General features: G+C 45.1%; 1 protein-coding gene across 2 annotated transcripts; it reads left to right on the top strand.

The window, feature by feature from the left end:
• The first annotated feature begins 446 nt into the window (after window positions 1-446).
• gtf2a1 (general transcription factor IIA, 1) lies at window positions 447-8,636 on the top strand. Of its 2 annotated transcripts, none has more exons than XM_076048330.1 (10): window positions 447-548; window positions 2,427-2,528; window positions 2,767-2,956; window positions 3,192-3,256; window positions 4,430-4,505; window positions 4,596-4,720; window positions 5,158-5,262; window positions 5,440-5,745; window positions 6,077-6,166; window positions 6,291-8,636. In XM_076048330.1, the coding sequence occupies exons 1-10, from the start codon at window positions 447-449 to the stop codon at window positions 6,396-6,398; spliced, it is 1,269 nt and encodes a 422-aa protein (XP_075904445.1). In that variant the 3' UTR covers window positions 6,399-8,636. The 2 variants fall into 2 exon arrangements, with proteins under 2 accessions (XP_075904445.1, XP_075904446.1); XM_076048331.1 differs by having other exon boundaries at window positions 491-726.
• Window positions 8,637-10,622: the final 1,986 nt, after the last annotated feature.

Here is a 10,622-nt window from a genome sequence, read left to right as displayed (position 1 = left end):
TGACTTTTGACCCCATAGACTTGCATGGCATTAGGCCCTAATGCCATGGCTCAAGGCATCAAAACTATGAATGAACACATATGTAATATGTATTGTGGTATGTGGTATATGTAAGTGTGAAATAACTCAAACAAGTTTTATATTTTAGATGATCTAGAATAGCCTTCCTTCATATAAAATAACAAAACATATTTAGGCATTTAACATTTCTTTTCTTTTGCCGCATTAATCCGCTTTTCATTTTCTTATTTTATTTTCCCCCACTGCAGGTACAGTACATGTAATCGTCGAACCTTCGCCAGACCCTCCATTAGGTTACTAACGAGTTCGGTTGGTTTTACAGATCACACGAGTGCCGCTTGCAGCGCAACCCCAGACCACACTCAATTTCCCAGCAGCCCACGGATCGACTCTTCATCCGCTCCAAGTCTCGCGTGACGTGAGTCATGACTCTGCCCTATGTCTCGCGCACTCGCAGCGCCATCGCTCAGTATATAAAGCAGGACAACGACGGACGGAGGACGGCTGGGAACTTGCAGCCCGGGATTGTAAATAAGACCGCTGATAGTGTTTTATTTACAAAAAGTGATGCCGGCTGTTTTAAAACATCGCTCCCAGTTATTTTGAGCCGTTTTTACATAATTTTTGGCTTTATTTCTCGCCTCATTGCCGTGTGGTTTTTACACTACGCGTATAATGGCGAACTCGGCTAACTCGAACCCAGTGGTAAGGATGAATCTCTAAAAGGCTTGTCAGCGGGGGAAAAACGGGGTGAAAGATATTGGGGGAGCTGCCGACGAGCTGGTTTGTCTTTAATAGTCTGCTTTAATCAACACTTCACTTATGTATGAAGCAAAAAATAATACTATTAATAATTTCGGCCAATCAGCCATTTCCTCAGTTTTTGCGAAACTAACAGATTGCCACCTCAAGAGAACTCAATGAGGCAAAGCCGATGGCTGAGTTGTGTCTTGGTTAATTTCGAAAAATGGCCGAAGTGAAAGTGGCCCAGGGAATTAATAGTAGCAACGTTAAAGTTGTGATATATGCTCTGTGTGTCAGGTTAACGCAGGGACTGGCTGTCCGTTAGTGGGCTCTTGTGACCTAATCTTCCAGAGAGAAATCTTAACTCTAGCAGAAAGCAATCTGGAAAATGACGTTGAGCGTGCATAGATGGTATGTGTCACTGTACTTTAAAACCGTTGAGAGTTGTGCCGTGTATATATATCAAAGTAGACCTTAGCCAGCTGTATACGTACGCAAAGCACCTCGTTTCTACTCACTACAGACGCAATAACATAAACGTAAGACTCAAGAATCGTGTCGAGAGAGCGAGAGACGGAGTCTCCGTGGTCGTCAACGGTTGCAAATTCAACCGTTGTTGGCCACCATTCCGGGACTGACAAAAAAGAAAAGACAGTCAATTCGCCCCCCACTCAAAGAAAGAATCACTTCTATCCATCTCACAACACTTCTGTCCTGTCCCCCTTGCGAAAAACCACAACGGCTACGGAAAATTCGGGCGCCGGTGCGGTTCTCAAAGCGAAAATATGTCACGGTGGAGGCTCTCCGGAGTGCGCGCCCTGCCGCTCGAGCAAAATGGCCTCCACGTCTGCCTTCGCTCCGACTCTGGCCCTCCTCCTTTGCGCCGCCTGGGTTTTATACCGCCATATTGGCTCTCTAATATAGACTGCCGGGGATGGGAAGGTGCTACTCGTCGCTACGTCACCCGGCTGTACATATAAACACCAGACTGTGCTTTAAATAGTGGAGCAGACGGGGCCAAAGGGGGAGGGAGAGGAGAGGCCGACAGTCCGTGCTGCGGACACCGGGCACAGAGCGTCGACGGCGACGCAGTGTGGTGCTCTGCGTGTCGGCCGCCTGGAACCGTACGGTTACATTGTGTATTCACTTTGTTGCAATTTTTTTTTTGTGTGTGTGTGTGAGACAAATGTGCGCGGCACTGCAATAGCCGTCGCCACTTTGTTGCTCGTTGCGTTTAGACTTGAAGTTGTTGTAGTTCTTGATTCGCAACGTACGTGATATTGCAACGTGTCGTGGGAGCTTTTGTTTGACGTTTGTTTTTGAGTAGTTTTAGAGTTAAGCCAACCACAACTACCAATATGTACAACTCTCACAAATGTCTGTACTATGTGCCCATTTAAAATGATTAAACAGTTAAAAATGTACTCTGCTTTGGCAGCTTTGAAGCAGTACAATTTAAACATATCTGGTTATATTTTGTCATCATTGAAAATACAATAATTCGGGACTGTAATGGTAATTATAGTTATTTCCAATTTGCTTAATAAACTCTTTCTTCTGTTCTATTAACCATCACTTCAACAGGCCATAACAACCCTGCCAAACAATGTTGTAAAATCTGTATGTTCTCTTTTTTCCTTTCTTTCATTGGTGCCCCGCAGCCTAAACTGTATAAGTCTGTGATTGAGGACGTGATCAACGAGGTGCGAGAGCTGTTTCTGGACGAGGGTGTGGACGAGCAAGTTCTTCTGGAGCTGAAAACGGTAACAGGCTGCAGGACTGTTCTTTCCTCTTACAACTTCCTGAAGAGGAAATGGCATTATTCCCTCAAGTGTCTTCAGCTGGTTCATTGGTGTTTACATTTGTTATAAAAACAACAACAAAAAATAAAAATGAGTGCAGATGAATAGCATATGACTAATAAAGGTTTATTCAATTATATTTATTCCGAAAGTAAAATGGAATTTCTCACTGGAACGCACGTCCTGTCTTTTTACGTAGCTATGGGAAAACAAACTGCTGCAGTCAAAGGCAGTGGAGGGCTTCCACACTGAGGAGCAGGCAGCCCTGCAGGCCGCTCAGCAGCATCATCAGCAACCACAACATGTTCAACAAGTGCAACAAGTTCAGCAGGTGACACAGCCCGCGCAGTCGCAGCAAATCGTCCTGCCGGCCCAACAGCAGCCGCAAGGTTAGTGTGCACCTCACAGATAAACACCCCAGGCCTGTCATCGTCTCATGCAGCCGGTAGTTTTTTGTTTCTCTCTCTGTGTAAATTATCAATTTTGTCGAAACTCACAAACTATGAAGGCTTAATGACTTTTGAGATTAAGCTGCTAGTGTTGGTCAAATCCACTGTTTGTTTGAACCACAGAGGGTCTTGTTAATAATCAATGAGTAAAGTGTCAACACATCTGTCCTTGCAGCTCCCCAGCAGCAAGTCATTGTTCAGGATTCCAAAATGCTGCAACACATGAGTACTACAGGGATGGTGAGTCTTTTCATTGTCTGCCACCAGATAGTGATGTTACCAGCCTGACTGTGACTTCCACTTGAGTCTCTGCACATTAGATTTCAAGTCCTAAAGGCAGCAAACCTGGTTAGAAAATTTGAGGTTTCATTTTTATTCAATGGGACATCAGCTGCATTTCCATTCCCTCGTATTGCACAAAACCTAAATATCGCAATAAGAAACTGGTAGTAATGGTAACACCTTAACTTTGAAAAACCTCTCAAATCTCACTAAAAGGTTTTTACGCTCTCATGAGGAGGTTTTTCGGACGTATCGATGTAGCACAACATAAAACACAACAAAGCGACATGACAAGGCCCCCCACTGCATGAGACACATAGTAAGGTATTAGTGAATGACAAGTGGGGACAACTCCCCTGATACCAGCCATCCCACGCTACTCCTGTCTCACTGTTTGGGTTGTGCTCAGAGAAGCCATGCGGCACAAACTAAAAGCCGCGCGTTCAAAAAGTAACAAGCACTTGGTTGTGTCCCTGCTGGCTTTTACCTCCACACTGGTTTGGTTAAGACACAGATTGAGGGACATGAAAAGCTAAAGAGGGAGAGGCGAAGAGAGACCTTTTGAGATGGGGTTTGTCGGGGGAGGAGGGAGAGGGGGGCTACACCAACCAACAGGCTCGTGTTGTGTCTCACGCATATGCTGACAAACAAACCTTTTATTTCACGACGCTCAGCGCCGACACGTATTGCTTTTAGCGCTTCCTCCTACCCACAAGCCATCTGTTAATATCAATGCAGGCACCTGCGCTGTCACAGGAAACCTTGAGGGTTTTGTTTGTGAGGCTTTTTGTTTTGGTCCAAATGCGCAAAACGCCTTACCTCTGAAGCTCCACTTTCTAACTTTCCAACCTTTTTGCCGCCAAACTCAGCTTGTCGCTTAAACTCGTCCAAATAAGCGAGGTAAAAAACCCGGGGGGGACAGACTCTAAAACTTAAGTTAAGACATGTGTCTGTGTGTGTTTTGCGTATTTTTCAAACACCTCTGCAGAGACTTTTGCAGCTTGGACTTCAATACTTCAACACCCCCCCCCCCCTTTTTTTTTTTCTTCTTTCTCTTGCAAAGGCTGACATCACCCCTTGGGGCTTCTTCCTGTAAACCTCCTGCATGCATTTTCTCCTTTTCTCCTCTAGAGTGCAGCAGCTACCGCCGCAACCCTGGCTCTGCCCACCGGGGTCACTCCGTGCCAGCAGCTCATCACCAGCCAAGGTATGTCGCCTGGTGCAGCGCGGCTGCGGTTGCTCTCTCAAACGGTTGTAAACGGGCCCTCACGCGTCTTCCGTGTGCCCGCCCCTCCAGGTCAGCTCCTGCAGGTGTTTCGCGCTCCGAACGGGACTCAGTACATCATCCCGCAGACCCAGCAGCCGATCCTCCTGCAGCAGCAGATGCAGCACGGCGGCGTGCAGGCACCTGTCATACAGCAGGTAACAGACTGGAAGTGTTAGACAGGTGAACCTTTGAAAGGCAGAATTTTTTGTGTGTTTTAAAGCCCAATTAAATTAAACTTTTCCTCAATTCCTTTTTATTTTTTCTGGATTTATTTTTTGTGCATTATGTCTGTTTATATTATTTGAGATTTTTTTCTTAATTAGAATTTTTAAAACAATTTTACTGTTATTACTGTGTTAAATTTACTGTTATCAGTGGATAATATATTCACAGAATCTGCCAAGCTCAATCTGTATTTTAGGATAAGTAATGAATGCCATCTTTTATCTGCCATTTTTTTGTGAAAGTCAAATTTTGCAGAAAGCGTTGGGCTTGCGCCCTCAAGGTTAGCATCCAGCTACACAGAGTAGGACGACTGTGGCTAATTGGCGAGACTGTACCATTGTGTGATTCACCTGTACCATCCGCGCAGGTCCTGACTCCCCTGCAGGGAGGCCTACCCCAGCAGACCGGAGTCATCATCCAGCCGCCGCAGATCGTCTTGGCTTCAGGGAACAAAGTCCCCGGCAACACACAGGTCAGCATCTCCTCATCCCTTGCCTTCACGTTGGTTATCCAGGGTGTCTCAAAAAAAATTTGGCTGCAGAATAAAATCCAGTTTTCGAAGCAGCTCGCAGAGTTGTGCCCGCGGCCACCGTGTTGGTGACCCTGCAATCGTATTCATTGATTATCTTTTCTTTACCGCCATTCATAGCACCAGCTGATGCAGGCGGCGGCAGCCATCACGCAGCAGCAGCAGCAGCCCAGCCAGGCAGCGATGGCTCAGGTGCAGCAGGTGCAGCAGGCCCAGGCCGCAGCCGTGCCCCAGGCGGCGGCACCGCAGCAGCAGCAGCAGCAGCAGCAGGCGCAGCCTCAGGCCCAGCAGCCTCCCATGATGCTGCAGGTCGACGGCGCCGGGGACACCTCCTCCGAGGAGGATGAGGACGAGGAGGAGGAGTACGACGAGGATGAGGAGGAGGAGAAGGACAAGGACGGCGGGGAGGACGGGCAGGTGGAGGAGGTGGGCGCGCACTGTTGGTTTTTTTTTTTTCCTCCCAAGTTGATCCTCGGTTGAAAAGCAATACGCCCCGAGATGTTTTTCGCCTTCCTCTTCATTCCTGCGAGAATAAACACGGATGATTTGCCAGTGGTTGTCTGTCTGACAGCAAAATCAATGGGACATTTTGTTTACCAGGCACCCTGGCCTGTCTGCTATTGTGCTTGTTGGGCTTTTTTTCTTAATGTCTTATAAAGCAAGAAATCTCCTCTCAAAGACTGTCAAACACGTCTGGAACATGTTTTCATTGTTGAACTTTGCCGGCTTATGTGGGTTTTTTCCCTCCCTATGTCAGGAGCCGCTGAACAGTGGTGATGATGTCAGCGACGAGGAGGACAATGAGCTGTTTGATACAGAGAATGTAGTTGTGTGCCAGTACGACAAGGTAAGAGATGATTTGTCACCATGCACTTCGAGCTCCACGGTAGCAATTGAGTGCATGACAATTTGACCTCTTGAGAGTCGACATTGTGACCCCACGCCAACCGTTTGTCTCCGTTCCCCCCCAGATTCACAGAAGTAAGAACAAATGGAAATTCCACCTGAAGGACGGCATCATGAACCTGAACGGGAGAGACTACGTCTTCTCCAAAGCCATCGGGGACGCCGAGTGGTGAAGGCGGCGCAGGGTCGTGACCTAGAAACAAAAAGAAGAAGAAGAAAAAAGAGACAGAGACGCAGGAGCGGGAACTCACTAACTCCTTCTGTCCTGCTCAAAGACACTTCAGTATCCTTCCATATCCTGAGACTGGATTTGTTTCAGGAAACTTCTGCAGAGTCTTTGAGAACTCTCGACCAAACCCAAAGGACTGTGAGGTACCGTTACAGAGAAGAAAAAAAGAAAAGAAAAACAAAAAAAAAGCAACCCGGGTGTCTTGGAAAGACGCTGGGCCGGCCTTGCGGGACGTGAAAAACCGACAGGGGAAGAACAGCTTGCGAACAGAGCGTCCTTTATCCACTTCTCCTTTTTTTTTTTTTGTGCTTCTTCCAGGAGTTTTGTGCTTTCTGCTCCCCCACACAACCACCCACAGGCCACCTGAGAGTGTTTCATTTGAAAGTTAGCCATTTTTACGTCGCGCAGGTGTAGTGGACCAGAGTTGACCAGAAAACCCCTCCTCCTTTGGGGTCAGAGGTCATTCATTGTAACCCTCTAGACGAGCAACACCCATCGCGCTGAGCTGTAGCCGGTTGACTGAATTGAAACGGACTCGTGTCCTTTCCCCTGCAGTCCAGTCTTAGTGCCACCAGTCACAATCGCTGCCTTTAGAAGGACCAGAAAAAAAGATTCTGGCTGCTCAAGTTTTCTTTTGTTTTTTCGTCCTGGAATCGCCGTCGTTTTGTCCCAAAATACTCGTCACATGCAAATTGACGCTCCTAAATATTCTTTTTTTATGTTTCATATAGTTAAGAGCCGGTTATTTTAAAATATTTTTTAAAAAAATATTTCCATTTGAAGGTTAAAATGTAATCGTATAAGTTTAATTAATTGTTGAAAGTGCATTTTGGCCGTGCACGTTGATGGCGCCGAATGCGTAAAAAAAAACAAAAAAAAAACTGTCCGTTCGCCGCGTGTTTCGTCTTCTGCGGAGCGTCATTCCATCTCCATCCCAAATACGGTTCCAAAAGAGGAAAGTTTTAAAAAGTGAAACACTTATTTTTGAGGGGGGGGCGGATTGTGGGCACTGAAGGCGTTAAAGAAGTGTACAAAAAGTGCTGAAGGTTGTTGCGTCCGTGTTTTCTCTGGTTTTATTTCTGTAGAAGCTGTCTAAAGATTTTTTGCACTGTCTTGTTTTATCAGTGTGTCCTGGAATCAGTCGGTTGATTAATAAGCCAGTGTGTGTTCTGTTTGCGTGCACGAGTTTGAGTGTGTGCATGTGTGTGCGAGAGAGAGAGAGAAACAAACAGGGACCGGCTGTGCAAACATGTGGGGGTGTGACTGAAGCGTTGTCACTGCTTTTTTCCTGCTTTGCATCTTTTCTTGTCCCCCACTTAATCTTCCAATTGCAGTTCAATTGGTGAAAAAAAACGGAAAAACTTGTGTTGTGACGGCAGGATGCTTTATTTTATATTTGCGTATAAAATTGAGTAAGAAAATTGATAAGATGCTCCAGGTTTGCCGAGATTGGAAATCCACACCAATTTGTGCTCTTATAATCTTATGAAGTGTTCCTTTTTTTTTTCTTCTGTTGGCTTCTTTTTTTCTTTTTCTTTTTCTCCAAAACACTTTCGTCCACCAGATGTTTGTCTGTGCTTATATTTTATTACAACTTTTAACTTTTCTATTGAAGTGAGTGAACTCTTTGGAAGGGCGGGAGGGTTAGCTCGTGTGTTTCTCTGCAGTTTGTTTTTAGTGCCCTTGTTGCAAGAAATTTGAAATAAAATATGTGTTTTTTGGCTGTTCACTCCGTTGATGGTTTTCTCCGTAGAGCAATAGGTTTCGGGAAATACAATTTAACAAGAAGTGCCGACAACACTGAGAAACGAAGTAACGTGAATTGCTTCATTCCATTTTCTGTCTCCTTTGACTGAAAAAAATATTTGCACCTATTTTGTGTGCGCGTGTTTGTGTGTTCCACGATAAACAGGGTTGTGCGAAGTCGTGATCCCCTTCCTCCAATTGTGACGCTTGACTGGATGGTTCCATCACATTCAAAGACTCTCTGGTTGTTTTCGAACACTCAATGGCGACCTCGCTGAAGTCAAGTTCCTCCTATTTCATGTTCATCTGCAACCACTGAATGTTGAGTGTGCCTTTTTGAAAATTATTTCGGGTTTCCTAATATACTCACACGTGGTAGATGAGCTCATTAAAAAAAAAAAGGATGTCTATTAAACTATATCCACTGCTTTCTAAATGTTCTGTTGTCTGTGATTATAACTGTGCGATTTTATTTCTTTAAAATTAAAAGCAAATTTTGGGGAAATTATCAAAGCTTACCGTAGTTGTACCGTTGTGACAAATCAGTGTCTTTTAGCTTTATTTCAGTTCAAAAGACAAAGTTCTGTGTAGTCTGTAAATATCAGATACGCTGTACAGATTTATTACAACAATCTTCTGTTTAATAAAATAAACATAATTTATCAAAAAAAAAAAATTATGTTGCACATGGCAAGATTGCGTTGTATTATTTGATATGAAAACAAGTTGGTTCAAATTTACCATCCAGGCACATTTTCATCGGTATGTGAGCCGTATGCCAATACTTTGGATTCACCCCTTGATTCCTCCCAGCTTCAAATGACGCCACAGATGACAGTGCAGGTATTTGGGATATATAAACTACGTCTTTAACACTTTTCTAGGCTTAGCAACCGCTCGATCTTAGCCAAGCTATGCTTGCGCATGCCATACGCTGAATGTGCAATTTGATGCTATGCTGCAATCAAATGGCACTATCGCTAACTTAGTCTGTGTTAAACCACATTAGACGTTTGTTGAATCGACCCAGGAATAGCATCGTAAACTAAATTTCTGCAACTGAAATTACAACTACAGAGACGTTATAGCTTTAGCTTGCAGGCTAATGGTTTTGCCGGTAATGCTAGTGTTGGAAACTGTTATGTAACATAAACACATTACCTGAACTTTGTCTGTGCTATATAGAGCCTTTGCTAGTAGCTTCATGTCAGTTATTGTGGGCCGTCTTTTGCAATTGGATTTTGACCAGGAAGTTGACTCGCGCGTTTGAAAGCATAATTTTGTGTCCTGATTTACTTTAAAATTTCGCTTCCCTCCCCCCCCCCCCCGGTAAAAGACATTGAAAACGATCAGTAGAAATAGTTTAATTGCCGGGTATTGAAGTGAGTGATCATGCACCATTGGTACCTCCCACAGGAAAAGAAGCCCTGATTGGGAACACACCACCACCACCACCCACTGCTCGTCTTCAATTCCCGCCTCCTGTCGGTGTAAGCCAGCGTCTGGATGGCTGTCAGGGTAAGCACACCGTAGGCGCTGCTTTTGCCTCACCGCTAAGCCCTAGTCAAACTTGAGGAATCCCCCAGTATTTCCTTGTGTGTAATTATGAGCTAAAGGTGTGCTGCTGTCTGGAATTAGAGGTAAATCAAAAGACAACACAGAGATTTTTGCCCTTGATTGTGAATGGATTTAAACAAGCTGTCACATCTCCGTTTTTTTCTCTCTTTTCTTTTCTTTTTTTTTTTTTTTTTTTAACATCACAAAGACTTATTCAACCCCAAAACAGACCTAGCCAGGGAAGAATGTATCCCTGGCGGCCCCTGATGAAGTGGACTCTGTTGCTGCTCCTGGGCACTCAGACATAAAGAGTCTGCGCTGCTGGCGAATGAGCCCTATAATGAGGCCCTGGAGATGTGTAGCTCAGACTCCACAGCTCTTTCTACTTACCAGCTAACTGATGGGGGTTGCCAATCAGCTGGCAAAGTGGAGTTTTCTAAGCCTTGAGAGGAATGTGGTAGTTACATCTGTTGACTTTACCTTTGGCCTCGGAAAATGTGCGGCATGTAGCGACAAAGCACCTCTAACCGGTCCCCACTGAGGCTCCTCCTTTCCTGTTTTTGTCCTCAGATGTCTTTTACAGTGTTTTATGTACTGTCTCTGTGCTCAAGAGCTGCACGAGGGAAGAGGAGTTCAACTTCGAAATGAATTCACGTCCCGACAGTCGATATCATGTCGCTATGTGTTTGTGGACTTCCAAATGCGCCTATGTCCCAGCTTGTGCAGCGTGATGTTATTTTCCCCCACAAGTTGCCGACTAGAAACAGGTGCCGGTATTAAAACAAATGACGAACGAGCGAAGAATTGAGCGTGCCGTGTTCTTATTTGTAACACCTGTGTTTTTCCCAGTGTGACGTGTCCGTAT

The sequence above is a fragment of the Nelusetta ayraudi genome, unplaced genomic scaffold, assembly GCF_046127955.1.
Source record: "Nelusetta ayraudi isolate G7.1 ecotype Tasmania unplaced genomic scaffold, CSIRO-AGI_Nayr_v1 ptg000100l, whole genome shotgun sequence".
Classification (NCBI taxonomy): Eukaryota; Metazoa; Chordata; class Actinopteri; order Tetraodontiformes; family Monacanthidae; genus Nelusetta; species Nelusetta ayraudi.
This window is presented reverse-complemented; position numbering and strand designations above follow the sequence as displayed.